This window comes from Talpa europaea (assembly GCF_964194135.1).
Source record: "Talpa europaea genome assembly, chromosome: 10".
NCBI classification, from domain to species: domain Eukaryota; kingdom Metazoa; phylum Chordata; class Mammalia; order Eulipotyphla; family Talpidae; genus Talpa; species Talpa europaea.
Genome location: NC_140077.1, coordinates 44,626,666 through 44,641,049, shown reverse-complemented (window position 1 = coordinate 44,641,049; position 14,384 = coordinate 44,626,666). Strand labels below are relative to the sequence as shown.

The window sequence follows — 14,384 nt, the reverse complement described above, 5'->3', positions numbered from 1 at the left end:
TCATAGGGTTGTAATGAGGATGACATAATGCGTGACAAGTGCTTATTAGTAAATTGTGAGATGCATCAGAAGGGCCGTGACACTTGTTATTAGCAGGTACTGGAGATTTCTGCCTGCTAACTCATAGCCTCCATCCAGTCAGTCCTTATAGGTAGACCCTGTCATCCCCGTTAGGAAACCGAGGCCCAGGGAAGTGCGTAGCACAGCAAGTGACAGAGAGAAGGTTGAGCCTGGGCAGTCTTGCTCTTGCTTCTCTGGTTGCAGCTTAGGGCTGCACAGGGGCGGTTCCCATAGGAGCTGGAGGCTGCACTGGGCAGGTAGACTCAGAAATATGGTTTTCTGCCAGGGATCCTCCACGCAGCCGTGGCTGGGTCAGTCCTGTCTGGTCCTGTCAGGAACAGGAACAATGAGAACCGTGTTTCTCTGTACCCATGTTGGCAGGTGAGGGAGGCCAGGTGCTCAGGTGCCGGGGGCCTCCCTAGCGCCTGGGCCCGCTCTGACTGGAACAGATTGTTTTGCTGTGTCAAGGCCAGCTCTGCGGATGCCAGGTGGGCTCCTTTGGAGCAGCAGTGGGATGTCTGTGTCCTGATGTGGACCTGCCTCTCTGATCTGTCCTGCCCTGGGCTTCCTCCCGGCCCCAGTCAGCCAGAACTGGGCTGGAGCTGGCTCAGGTATAGCACAGAGTCCAGGCTTCACACGTCATCTCCCGGGCAAGGCAAGAGAGCCACTTAATCCAGAGATTGCCCTGCGCTGGACAGGGCAGTTTAGTGAGGTGAGCTGGTTGACTCTAAGCTACTCAGAGCCCTCAAATGGGGTGCTGGGTGAGGTCCCAAGCAAATTCTTGGAGAATGAGGAAAGGAATGCCAGGGAGGTGACCAGAAACAGAAGTTCCCCAAGGAGTGGCTTACCTTTCTGAGCTGGGAAATGAAGAGGCTACTTCCTGGCCACCTTCTCTTAGGGCTCGGGGATCTCCCCAGTAGAGTAATGGAGTGAAAAACCCTTATGAAGTACAGCATAAAGTTTTGTAGGAGACTATCATATTCTGCTCATTTCTATCTGGCTGGCTTCTTGTCATTCCTAATCTAAATCCTAACATTTCCCCTACCTCCAGGCAGCCTTCCCTGCCTGCCCTTACCCCTGGGTCCTCCCATTGCCCACCCTGGCACTAGTGTGGTATCTGGGTAACCTCCTCCCCCCACACCTGTTGTTCAGTCACACCCACGTGAGGTCTCACCTACCAGTGAGACTGAGTTTGTGAGGGATGTGGTGGTTCTTTCCTCCCCTTTCCTGTCAGTCCTACTCCCCACAAATTGCCCCAGTGATGGGTACTGAGAAACCTTACGTGCACTTTTTCCCTGCAGGTTTGAGAAGATGGTCAGTGGCATGTACCTGGGGGAGCTGGTTCGCCTGATCCTGGTCAAGATGGCCAAGGAGGGCCTCTTATTTGAAGGGCGGATCACTCCAGAGCTGCTCACCAGAGGGAAGTTTAATACCAGTGATGTGTCAGCTATTGAAAAGTAGGTACCACGCCTTTTAGGGGGGTGGGGTGGGGGGCAGCACTGGTTCTCTCGAGTCCTGCTTTGGTGGGTTTCTTCCTCAAGAGTGGTAGGGCTTTCTGGGTCAATCTCCCCTCTGTCTTACTGACCCATTCTGGGCTGGTCTCTCTGCGGGCAGCTGGTGGCAGCTCATTAAGGAACAGTCTAGCCACAGATGCTCTGTGGATGATATGGTTACAAAAGCAGCCTCTTCTTCCCCTCTCCTGGTCCCCACCCCATGGGCCCCCCACTCCTCCCTCACACACAGGATGAAATTAGAGTCCAGGGAGTAGATGGTTCAAGTGGTGAACAAGTTGCTGGCCAAGCCTGGGATCTTGATATATCACAATCTTCTCTAGACTGTGTTCCGGGGAACCCTAGTGACCGCAACATAATTAGGTGTTCCCTGAAAAAAGGACTCTGAGCAATAGGATTGAGAAACACTGCATACGCATGTCCCATTTAGAGAGTTACAGTATTCATTAGCATATTAAAGAAAACCCAGTTTACCCTGGTTAACTGTCCTTTCCCAATTTTGTGCTGGAAGCACCCTCTCTAGCAACCCCCTCCCACCACACCCACAACCCCACATGCACATTCTCTGCTCTGTTAACAGCCAGAAGTGTCCCTGGCACAGGTTTGAGAAACAGTGGTTAACAGATGAGACAGGACAGACACACGTAGAAGCACAGAGTCCAGCCAGGAGCCGGCTGCCTTTTTGGCATTGACTTGAGAACCACAGACATCTCTGCCTCTGCTGTTATTTTCTGACTTTCACCCTGAGAGGGAAGAATGTAAACTTGATCCATGCAGTTTGATGTATTTGGGTGTCTTCAAGTCCAAGGGACTTGTGCGGCTGGCTTCTGGTGTGACCATGTTCTATTCTGGACCAGGGGATTCCATGTAGCCATGCCAGGTCCCGGCTTGAAGACCGCTAGCGCGGGCCCAGAAGTGTGCTTATCTCTGCACAGGACGGCCATTCCCACTGGCCACTGTGGTCCTGGAAACTCAGGCAGAGCGGGGCTTCAGAGTTCTGGCTCCCAGAGAAGATGTGCATCATCAGGGAAGCAGGCTGATGGCAGTGGCAAGGGCTTGAGCTGGAGTCTCTCTGCTCTTACACTGATGTGCTGGTGGTGCTCTAAGGTCACTCTCTTTTAGGGGCGAATGGTACAGAGTTATAGTAGGCAGGGAGCACACTGAGTGTCTGGCATCTTTCCTCCAGTCTCCTGGTCAGCTCCTGGTAAGGCAGGGGAGCAGGTGACTCATGGCTGATCTTCAGAGTCATTGACAAAGTGAGGCAGTGGGCTGCTTATTTCTAGTGCTGGCTTTTTGGTTGTCAAGAAAAAAAAGCCCCTTGAACTAGCTCAAGAAAGTATGTATATGATAATAAAAACTGTCTCAAAAAAACCTATAAAATACATCCTACCAGGGCAGATGTTGAAAGCACTTTCTTTAAAATGTACGGCAAGGCAGTATTACCCATTTCCATTCAGCATTGCCCTAGAGTCTTATCCAGTGTTTTTAAAAAGAAGAAAGAAAAAAGGAAAAAGTCAAGGTATAAGAATTATGAAAGAAAGTAATTGTGTGGAACACCAAAAAATATCTAGACAAGTGAATAAAATAACAGGAGAGGGTTAGGAGGAAGTCTGGAGAGAAGACACACAAATCAATATATTTCTATATATTTGTAATAATTAAAAAATATTTTTTAATAAAACTTTTAATTTAGAGTATTTCTAGATTACAAAAACATTGCAAAGATACTACAGCGTGTGTACATTTATCTCACCCAGTTTTTCCCATTGTTAACATCCTACTTTACCTGGATATATTCAAGGAAAAATAAAGAATATGAATATGGTTTATTTTAAAAAGACACCATCTCCCACAGTAACAAAACTGTGAAGTGCCTTAGAGTGACTCCAACAAAAGATATACAAGGCATGCATACAGGAAATTAAAGTTTGACTAGAAGACATCAAGGAAGGGTGAAGGATATGTGAGCATCTGGGGACAACTCGCAGACCCTAGGAGTCTTGGGGTGCCTGGCTGTGAGGGAGAGGGGGAGGTGGCTATCTTTCCAGCTGCTCAGCAACCACGTGGTCTCGCCTTTCCACTTCTCTTTCATGCCTAGCATGTCATAACCCAAACTAGTACAGTTAACCACATTGGGCGCCAAACTGTTACAGGGCAACCCTAATGTAAAATGGGTTGGCCTGACTCTGGGTTTTTACTTGCGTGCTTACAGGGGACTTACAATGAGATTTAACTGCAGGTACACACAAAGAGCTTAATAAAGTGTTTATTTACAAAAAGGGGAAATGAAGAAATGATTAACTTAGGGAGAAAGGGAGAGAGAGAAATTGGTGAATGTGTTCTATTAGTTTTGCTGCACAGGAACCCCAATAGCACGCTGAAAGCTGGTGGAAAAACCAAGGACCTTTAAGGCCCACATGCCTGATTATACATTAAACTTGGCTATTTAATTCTACTTTTAGATTTTAGCAATTTTCTTTTTAGTGGTGATGACATTATGGGATTTGTCGTTTTGGATCTTTTGGTTTGGATGGGGGTGGGGTTCATAAAATTTATTTGTGGCGTTTCTTCAGGACATCTTTTCCCCCAACACTACTACCCATCTAGTATTTCTTATATTATTTCTCAGGCATTTGATTCTTTTGCTCTCAGGCCATGCACACATGGTGAGGAGGGTTGCCTGGGCAGAACCTTCCCACCTCAAGAGCTTTATTTGCCTGATGTGGTCTGTAACTCATGCCCACTGACTTCTAACCTCACAGGAATAAGGAAGGCCTCCACAACGCCAAAGAAATCCTGACCCGCCTAGGAGTGGAGCCGTCCGATGACGACTGTGTTTCCGTTCAGCACGTGTGCACCATCGTCTCCTTTCGCTCTGCCAACCTGGTGGCTGCAACGCTGGGTGCCATCTTGAGCCGCCTTCGAGATAACAAGGGCACAGCCAGGCTGCGGACCACGGTTGGTGTCGACGGGTCTCTTTACAAGACGCACCCACAGTGAGTCTGTCCTTCACTATAATTGGCACTCAGTACCCGTCTGGGCTAAGGACCTTCTGCAGAGGTCAGGCGTTTGCACGCAGTGCAGACAAGGCGATACCAGTCCTGGCAGAAAGGTCAGATTTGCCCATGTGCGAAGGAGCAGGCCCTGAGCTGATTCTCCCTGGTGATGCTTCTGCGCCGCACTGTCATCTCATTTCATATGTCTTGTCAGAGATTTCTGTAGCTGCTAGGCGTGCTGGGTGCAGCGTGTCTGTATCTTACATCCTCTGCTTGTCCACATTTCATCAAGGACCTTCACACCTGGGCAGAACCTTCCCAGCTCAGAGCTTTCTTTGCCTGACACAGTCCATAACTCACACCCACTGACTTCTAACTACCCACATTCTTGTTTTAGAAGCTCCTCTGACAGCCCCCTAAGCCCTCAGACCTTACTCTTAAATGGGCAAGCTGTCAAGGATTTGCATCTGAAAGCCAGAGAGAGAGAGAGAGAGAGAGAGAGAGAGAGAGAGAGAGAGAGAGGGTGTAGAGTCCCCACGGGGGTGGGGGTGGGGCTCCCCGCTGGGCCCCCTCCTGGGGAGCTCTTTGGCAACAAAACTTTTAAAAAATAACTTTGATTAAATGTTTCTTATTTCAGAAGTAATATGTATTCTGTATAGAAACTTTAGCTAGTTCAAGAAATTAAGATGAGAATAGAAGTCATTTTTAATCCCCACCTCCCCACAGTTGACTTAATATCTTGAGGGTCTGGATTCCTTATCTCCTCTGGCAGGCAGCCTTCCATTTTTAGCACAGCCCACAAACTTTGAGAGGTTATGTGTCTCTGAGTCCTGTCCTAAAGTCCTCTTTTAACCACTAAAAAATGCCCAGACTCTTGGGGATTGGGGACAAAGGGCCAGATGTAAATAAAAAACAAGGGTAATTATTTATTGAGCCCTTCCTCAGCATTAGGTACTAATCTAAGCATTGACTGAATTCATTTAATTCTCACTGTTAACAGGAGACTGAATTTGGGCCACCTGTCACCACCAAATGCCAATAAAATAGAGACAGGAATTGAATCTCTAAGGTGTACTGTAATTAGACAGCCAGCAATCTGGACCATGGAGGGGATTAACACCCTAAAGAAACCACATTAATATTTCATTTTCAGCTGGCTTTTTATAGTGCGTTGGACAAAGATAGTTCAGCAGCAAGCAGGCCTTCGCTGCTGCCAGGAGCTTGTGACGTCCAGCCCTCCAGCTCCTTATCTCCCCTCTGGACACCTGACCTCACATGAGGCCCACTGTACTGAGGCTGATAGCCCTGCTCCCCTCACTCATCCAGACATGTCCTTAGGCTGGAAAATTAACTCAGAGCAGACAGGCCACAAACAAAATGTGGGTGTCGATGTCCTGTATACCATGCATAGTGTCTTCCCTGATCGCCCTTCCATCTCCCTAGCCCTCTCATCACCACATCACTGTTAGCCAGACACTTGTCCTCTTATACCCCAAGGTTGAGTGAAGGCCCAAGATACAGAAGTCCTGGGGCTCACCCTTGTGTCCTGATCTGTCTGATCTTCAAGCATTGGGCTTGGCCACTGTGCTGTGTCACCTTCTGGTTACAGTGGAGGACAGAATCGTTTTTTGGACCCTAAATTATCTGTAGCCAATGCTCATGTAGTGAGAATCTTCTCTTTTTGTGTGTAATTATGGGCGATTTTTCCTTTTTCTTTTTTACCTGTCTGCATTTGCTAACTTTCCTACAGTGGATATGTATGACTTGTGTAATAAGGGAAGCAAGTATAGAAAATGGAATTAAAGTGTGGTAAAAGGAAGGAGCCCCAGAGGTCCCCGACAGAGGGCTCAGTCCAACCACTGTGGCATGGCTATCTCCTCCCCTCACAGGTATTCCCGGCGTTTCCACAAGACTCTGAGGCGCTTGGTGCCCGACTCCGACGTGCGTTTCCTCGTCTCGGAGAGTGGCAGTGGCAAGGGGGCCGCCATGGTGACCGCGGTGGCCTACCGTCTGGCTGAGCAGCACCGGCAGATAGAGGAGACCCTGGCCCACTTCCGCCTCACCAAGGACATGCTGCTGGAGGTGAAGAAGAGGATGCGGGCCGAGATGGAGATGGGGCTGAATAAGAAGACGCATGATAACGCCGTAGTCAAGATGCTGCCCTCCTTTGTTCGGAGCACTCCGGATGGAACAGGTGAGGGCCTCTGCTGGGGGCCTGTGTGTCTCTTACCTCTCGTGGCTGAGTACAGTGGAGCTGCAGGTGGCTTCCTCAGTAGATGCATTCTCACTGGGGTTGCATGCTTTTATTTTCACCATTTTTGCATGAGTACAGGGAAGGGAATGATTGTGGCCATTTCTGCAAAAGCTCTGCACACTGATTTAAGTTCTTTTGTATGAGACTCCCTAAAATCAGGTCACCATTGGCAAGCATTTTAGTAACCCTGGTGAAGTTTGTTTATTATAATAGACAAGTGGTTCATTCATGATCTTTTGTCCTTCTAGTGTTGCTCAGAGTTTGTGGGGGTCAGTGAGTTAATGATGCCCACTCCTCTCTGTGCTGAAGGGAAAACTGATAGCTTCTCCCCTGTATTTAATTCTCCCCATTAATTTCCTTAAAAGTCTGCATTTGTGGGGTTACTGGCTGCCAAGAGGCACTTGGTTGTTTTTAACATTCTTTATGTGCTTAACTACAACAGAGCACGGTGACTTCTTGGCTCTGGATCTCGGAGGAACGAATTTCCGCGTCTTGCTGGTGAAAGTCCGTAGTGGGAAAAAGAGAACTGTAGAAATGCACAACAAGATCTATGCCATTCCCACTGAAATCATGCAGGGCACCGGGGAAGAGGTGAGGCTGTTTGGCTTTTGCTTCGCTGTGGCATGTGAGTGACACATATGACCAGTGGCATCGCTGGTCCCCGAAATCTGCCTTGTGATGCTGTCTGTCATAGTGGCCTGAAAGCGCAGGCATTTTTAGCCACACTGGGCTTGTGCTGCTCAGGGGGCCATGAGGATCCTGGAGGGGCTTGTTCTGCTTGTGTCAGGGTGAGGGTGTATGTGATGTGTGTGCACTTGTACGTGTGCACTGAAAATATGAAATCAGTATGGGTAACCCTTTCTTTTCTCCTAAAGCTGTTTGACCACATTGTCTCTTGCATCTCCGACTTCCTGGACTACATGGGGATCAAAGGCCCCAAAATGCCTTTGGGCTTCACCTTCTCATTCCCCTGCAAACAGACGAACTTGGATGAGGTGAGTCTCTTTCCATTGGGTGTCAGGCACTGGCAGCACTTACTGCCTCATGGCCAGGTGGGCTGGCTCTTGAGGTCTCCTCTAGCATCAGTGTCATCTGTCAATTGGCAGAGTGACTCAGGTGTCACGTGGGCTTGACCCCGGCTCTATGTCACACTCTCCATTACATCTCAGTTCTCTTTGCTTAAATATGCACCATTTTGGGGAAGCCTTCTGGTCCTCCAAGCAAAAAGAACCTCACCCTCTTCTGTGTTCTCCATTCCTTTGAGTGCTGCCTGGATCATGACACTTTTTACACAGTCATTGGTGACCTGTCTTGCTCTTCTGCTGTGCCATGTGTCCTTGAACAAGGTCCCGTGTTACCCATGGGCCCTAACACATGGTTCTGTCAGAGGTGATACTTAATAAGGGTTTAATAAATGGAATGAAATGGGCTAGCGTCAGGGTGAAGCACCTGCTGAGGACTAAGCTGTGTGCAGAGCTGAATTTTTGGTTCTTGTCCTCAGGGACCCACAGCCCCTGGAGGATCCTGGTCCACATACCAGCAGCTCCAGCACTGAGCTCTGGGCTGTAGGTGGGGGTGGGGTGCATTCAGTGCAGAGGAACTGATATACAGAGCCATGGAGGTGAGACCAAGCCTGTTGAGCTAGAAGAGCTGCAGAAGCCGCTGTGTCTCACAAGTGGAGGTGTGACGGGGTGGAGGCCCTAGAGGTGGCATCAGATCACATAGGGCCTTAGGCCAGGGTTAAAGGTGTATAATTGGCAGCACTAGGGAAGCTAGGTAGGGCTTCTTGCCTCTGGAAGCCAGTTAATCCAGTCATGGTGACTTGGTGCTTTTTTTTTTTTTTTCCCTCTTACATCCTTTTAGATGTCAGCAGTTGGATCCATATAAACTTGTTTTTTTGTGTATGTGTGGTTTTTAGAGGTCTTGCTTATACCATCACTTTGTGTGACTTCAGTCCAATCAAACCTAATTTACCTTAGGTAGTACCGGTGTTACTAAAATTTTCTGCTCTGTTGTTAGCACTCTGGTTGGTCTTTAGGGAACTAGTTGGTTGTACCAGGGATAATGTCAATAACCTTCTATGCCTCCTTTTCTCCATCTGTGAAAATGGGGTGTTTGCCAGACCACTGTGTGGACAGGGTGGGGATGGGCGCCTCTGGATGATTCTTCCCACCTTGCTGTTTTGTGCCTGAGACCTTCACATGCTATAACTTCTCAGCAGATGGTTACTGAGGAGGAGGGAATGAAACTTTGTATTCTGCCCACAAGGTAAATTAAACCTGACTTTCCCTGTGTCTTTCTTTTTTCAGGGTATCTTGATAACCTGGACAAAGGGTTTTAAGGCTACTGACTGTGTGGGCCATGATGTGGCAACCTTACTAAGGGATGCGGTAAAAAGGAGAGAGGTAACTATTACGAAATGTTTTGTAAAAAATCTTTGTTTCTTGAGGGAGTTATAAAAATTGTACTTGCTTGTAAAGAATTCAAACCATACAGCAACATGTGACCTGGGTAATAGCTATAAGCAATAAAATTGAGGTAGATGATTTTGTGTTGTTAAAGGATAGTTTTTATCAAGAACAGTGAAATCATGACTCACACATCAGGGAAGAGAAAAGCAGCCTGGCATGCCAGTTAGGTCTTAGTGCTTTCCTGTAAAGCATGATTTCACATAGCACAGGCTCATCACAGCCTCTCTGTGACTACGGTGAAGTTAGGAGGAAGACCTGGCTGTATTCATGTCAGAGCTCAGCGCATATGCAGAGAATTGCCCCTGCTTCCTTTTTTTTTTTTTTTTCTTTTTCTTTTTTTTTTTTTTTTTTTTTAGAGGCATGCTTTATTTATTTGTTTGCTGGTTTGTTTGTTTGTTTTGTTTATACATGCACTGGGTACAGTCAGAAGCGCGGGAGGGTGAGAGAATTCACCAGAGCCAGAGTGGGGAGCAGAGTAGGCAGAAGGACCGAAGTACACTGCTGAGGGGAGCAGCGGGCAGCAGGAGAGGTCTGCACGCCATGTGAGACCCTCCTCCAGTGGCCGGGGAGCAGCCGGGGATCGAACCGGCGCCGCAGAGGCCGCGCGCAGTTTCGCAACCCAGCGCTCAACCGCTGCGCCACAGGGGAGGCCCTGCCCCTGCTTCCTGACAGCGTTCAGGATCAAACAAAGCCTCCCATTTCTGAGCCCTCCCGAAAACCACCAACACAAGGTCAAATCCTACAAGTTCTATCTAGCACTTTCTTTTTTTTTTTTTTTTTTAAAGATTTTAATTTATTTTTATACAAGAACTGGGGTACAGGCCAGAGGCATGGGAGGGTGAGAGGATTCACCAGAGACAGAGCAGGCAGCAGAACAGGCAGATTTACTGTAATACACTGCTGAGGGGAGCAGTGGGCGAGACAGGAGAGGTCTCCTGCACCATGTGGGAATCTCCCTGGCCAGCTGGGAATCGAACCCGCACTGCGGAGGCTACGGACAGCTTCACAGCGCTGCGCTCAACCTGTGCGCCACCGGGGAGGCCCATCTTTCTAGCACTTTCTGAGCAGCCTCACCAGCTGTGTTCTATGTGGCAGCCATTCAGCCAGCCCAACTTTGTTCACCCACAGTATTTCTGGTAGTCTTCAGCTGGAGGACATTGGCCCAATATAAATTGAAAAGTTCCACAGACTTTATTTAATTCAGAAATGAATGAGGGGTCACTAAGAAGCAAAAGAAAATCAGTTCAAGTGTTTCCAGTTCAAAAAGGCACACAAAGATGTAGGCAGTTGTGGAAGCTGAAATGAATGTGTTGAACGAGGGATCTATTGTACCTGGGGGATGCTGCACAACAGCTAATAATTCATTGAAAAGAAAGCTGATGAACTATTTTTTTTTTCTCATTTCATAACTCTTAGTTTTAGTTTTCTTCCAGCTGTTTCCATACATATACCAACACACAGTTTTTAAAATCAGAATCATACCATATAACTATATTACAACTGCTTTTTTCATGTAACATGAAACAGGCATCTTTTCATGTCACTGAATATATAAACCAACTTTTCATTCTTTTTCTTGGTTGTATAGGACTCAAGTATTGGAGTCCTGTGAGTCATATATTGCCTCTTTGGATCTATATTTAGGTTGTTTCTCTTTCTGGCTAATGCATGTAGTAAATATAATTATGCATATACTTTTTGTACCTGTGTGACCAATTCTAAAGGACAGATTCTGAGAAATGGTTTTGATATTTCCATTTTGGCTTCTGTAAGGCTATAATATTTTAAACTCAAAAAAGAAAAAAGAGCTGTATGACCACAGTCTCTGTGGTCTTTTCTTCATTCACAAATTCCCTCTGGTTGCCTCTGTAGTACTCAGTGCCATCTGAAATGGGTAAAATACTTTTTTCTTTAGATCTCAGATTTCAGATATATCATTAGTAGTAGTATTTAGTCAGTGAAGAGGTCCTTAGGTTGATAGGACACTATTTCAGATGATGTACCAGTGGCTTTCTGACTATAGTATGTTAAGAGTGAGCCGGCAGAATTCAAGCCAGGCAGAGCTATCTGTCCCTAATACCATGTTCCTTTCTTTCCAAAGGAATTTGAAGTGGACGTGGTGGCTGTGGTCAATGACACCGTGGGCACCATGATGACCTGTGCTTATGAGGAGCCCAGCTGTGAGGTTGGACTCATCGTAGGTGGGTGTGCCAGGAGGTCTGTCTCCTTGGAGTGGGGAATGCTGGGTTTTCCTATTTCATGGGATTTTGTGGCAGCAGCTCAGTCCGGTGTGGGGTAGTATATCCGTCAGCACCATCCCTTTACCACCTCACAATTGTAGAGCTCTCCAGGGGGCTCTCCCCTCCACCCACCCAGACCCCCACAAGCTTTCACATTGATAGGGACCAGCCTGTCCAGAATAGAGCTTTCTAGGAATGTGACTCCAAGTGGCTCTCCCAGCCTGTGTGGACTGGTGTCTGTGTCCGGAGCTGGTCTGGCCAGCAGGGCAACTCTCTTGGGCTTGCGTGGAGGCGCCCCCAGCATATGTTGCAGGGTGGGAATCTGAGGCTGCGAAGGGAGAGAACTTTCCTCCTCTCCTGACCCAGGGTAAGAGCCAGAGTAGGCTTGGTGGCCATTGTGCTGTTAGCAGCCACTGCTTGTGAGCAGTCCTCATCACTCAAGTGGGTTGCAGAAGGTTCTGTTGGCTTTGCAGGTTATTCCTCTATAGTGCAAACATGTCAGGTGTTGGGATTCACGGAGTGGGGTTCTTGAGTTCCTCTGAGAATGATTTCAGCAGAGTTCCCATTTTTAGCAACACACAGCAAGTTTATTAAGGAAAAAAAAAAAAAAAAACACTTGCATAGACACAGAAGCAAACACTACATTTTTAAGAGTAGGTTTATTAAGAGAAAGAGATGCCTTCATAGATACAGGTGGGCAGCCTTAGGACAAGATCTGCATTTTGCCAGAGCAAGGGATATCTTTATATAGTGTTGTTTGTGGGGGGATTCATCCTTTGTGGAATTTTATTGCTTTAGGGTCCGGTTAGATTGGTGTTCTGTAATAATAGATAATCCTTTCTGATCCCAGCTCTGCTGCCTAGGAAGTTCCATAATGGGTTTTAACAACTCCCACCTCTGGTTTTTGGTTAATCATCCCTACTCCAACCTCTGCTTTTTTTTTTTTTTTTTTAAATAAATTTTATTTTTATATTCCCCCATACAATTGCAAACGCCCCATTCTGACCCCAATCCTTCCCCTCCCGCCCCCCACCCCCCCAACCTCTGCTTTTTGCCCTTATGAAAACTTCCACCCTAAATTTTCTTCTCTAAGCTTCCATTATTGGGTGTCTGGGCCTCGAGAGCATGCAATCCCTGAAGCATTTTGATTTTGACTGTGGACCATTTGTCCACTTGATTCAGCTTCTAGTGTCAGGGCTGCTGGGGAAAGGCCTTGTTTCTTAGCTTCTCTCTGCAAACCCTATTTGGACTGGGAGGGGCACGCTGCTGCCCAGCCCTTAACTGAGAGTCTCTGGGATTGGCATAAGGCCCCAGCAGGTCTTGGTCCTTGGTGCAGGAAAACCTTTTCATTGATTCAACCACTTTGGCCTCCTGTGGAAAAAGGTAAAAAGTTGTTTGTAGCCTGGATTTGTGCTCTTTGTCTCTTCCTTTATTTTTGCAAGGCTTCCTATCTCCGCCCAGCCCCTCCTTCCTGCTTATGAATGGGCTTAGGTATAAAATGCAAAGCTAGAGTGACACAGCACATTCTCCTCTGGTAGGCAGGAGGTCAGGCCTGCCCAAGGCAGGCTGATTAGCTGTTCCTGGTATTGGGTTGGGCCCCAACTGCATACAAAGCCACCCCCATCAGTTGATCTTTTTGCTTTGAACTCCCACGGGCAAGTGGTAGGGCTTACTTTCTTCACACCCCCTGTCACTTCAGTGGCTTCCTTTTCCCTTAGTGTTATATTTTGAATGAAAAGAAGATGGGAAAACAAAAACAATCCAGTTACATAGTTAGGTTAGCAAAAGTTAGTAACAGACACATCTGCAAATTCTAAGTTTCTTTAAAGGGGATGAAAATTTTGACTTCAAACAAAAAGCAATTGGTTATTTCACCAACAAAATGAATTTTTAAAGAAATAACAACCATAAAGCAATTCGTGGCGTATAATCTCATGGCGAGACACACATGTATGTCCCAAATCAAAAGCAGGTACCCCCTTATATAAGCTCTGGGGAATCTACTGCCAAGTAAGAGGACCTCCTCCTCCTTCCTGTTGGGGCAGGTCATCTTGTTAGGGGGAAAAGGATATCCCAAAGCAAATTCCATACAGGCTTTGTGGACTCCACCCCCACCCCAGGTCAAAGCCAAAGACACTGGGAACTCCAAATCCCATCACCACCAAAGGGAAGGTGGCTGGGACCTGAGGGTGGGGTTAAGCAGCCAGGTGGATACAAAAGGCAGACACGTGGGCTTTGGGGGCTCTCCATTTTTGGGCTCTCGGCCAGCTCGCAGGGTCCGGTCAGCTCTGAGAGTGCCTTTGGGTTTCCAGGTCGTCGGATCGGGTAGGACGCATTAAAGACTTTATTTCCCTATTTTCTCCCTGAGTTGTACATTTTCCTTATTTCTTTTTCTCTTGTAAATAAACCTTTTATTAACCCTTTTGTGTGTGTCTGTAGTAGAGTATTCATAAGTCCCTTTAAAGCGCGCGGGTGAGGACCCACAGCCAGGAACCCGTTTAATATCGGGGTGGCTCTATAACAATCTCAGAGATACAGGACATGTTAGAACCGGTGGTTTGCTGATTGTGCATCTGTGGGGACTCTCTTGTAGCCTCCTAACTTCATTTAAATAGGGTTTCTCTATTTGAATGCTCAAAATTTCCACTTTCAATCAAGATCTCTGAAACCCTTGTTGATCAAGAGTCAGGGTATCTAAGATTCAGTGACCTTTTTGTCCCTAAGTGCCTGGAAGTACCTTTCCTGGTGCCATGTGCCATTTTGAAATGAAAATGCCCAGGTCGGACACCAGGTTGCCAGATGGTGTGTGGTTCAGTAGGATTTGGTGTTTTCTTTATATACTCACGTATGGC

General features: G+C 47.2%; 1 protein-coding gene across 4 annotated transcripts in view; it reads left to right on the top strand.

Moving 5' to 3' along the window:
• HK1 (hexokinase 1) overlaps positions 1–14,384 on the top strand; it is a gene marked incomplete at both ends in the record, with an annotated part of 75,069 nt that overhangs the window by 46,979 nt on the left and 13,706 nt on the right. For all 4 annotated transcript variants that reach the window (XM_084246193.1, XM_084246192.1, XM_084246194.1 and 1 more), the window contains 7 exons: positions 1,362–1,517; positions 4,334–4,567; positions 6,457–6,761; positions 7,264–7,412; positions 7,697–7,816; positions 9,131–9,226; positions 11,394–11,493. In XM_084246193.1, coding sequence (XP_084102319.1) covers positions 1,362–1,517; positions 4,334–4,567; positions 6,457–6,761; positions 7,264–7,412; positions 7,697–7,816; positions 9,131–9,226; positions 11,394–11,493 — 1,160 coding nt within the window. The remainder of the gene's footprint in view (positions 1–1,361; positions 1,518–4,333; positions 4,568–6,456; positions 6,762–7,263; positions 7,413–7,696; positions 7,817–9,130; positions 9,227–11,393; positions 11,494–14,384) is intronic.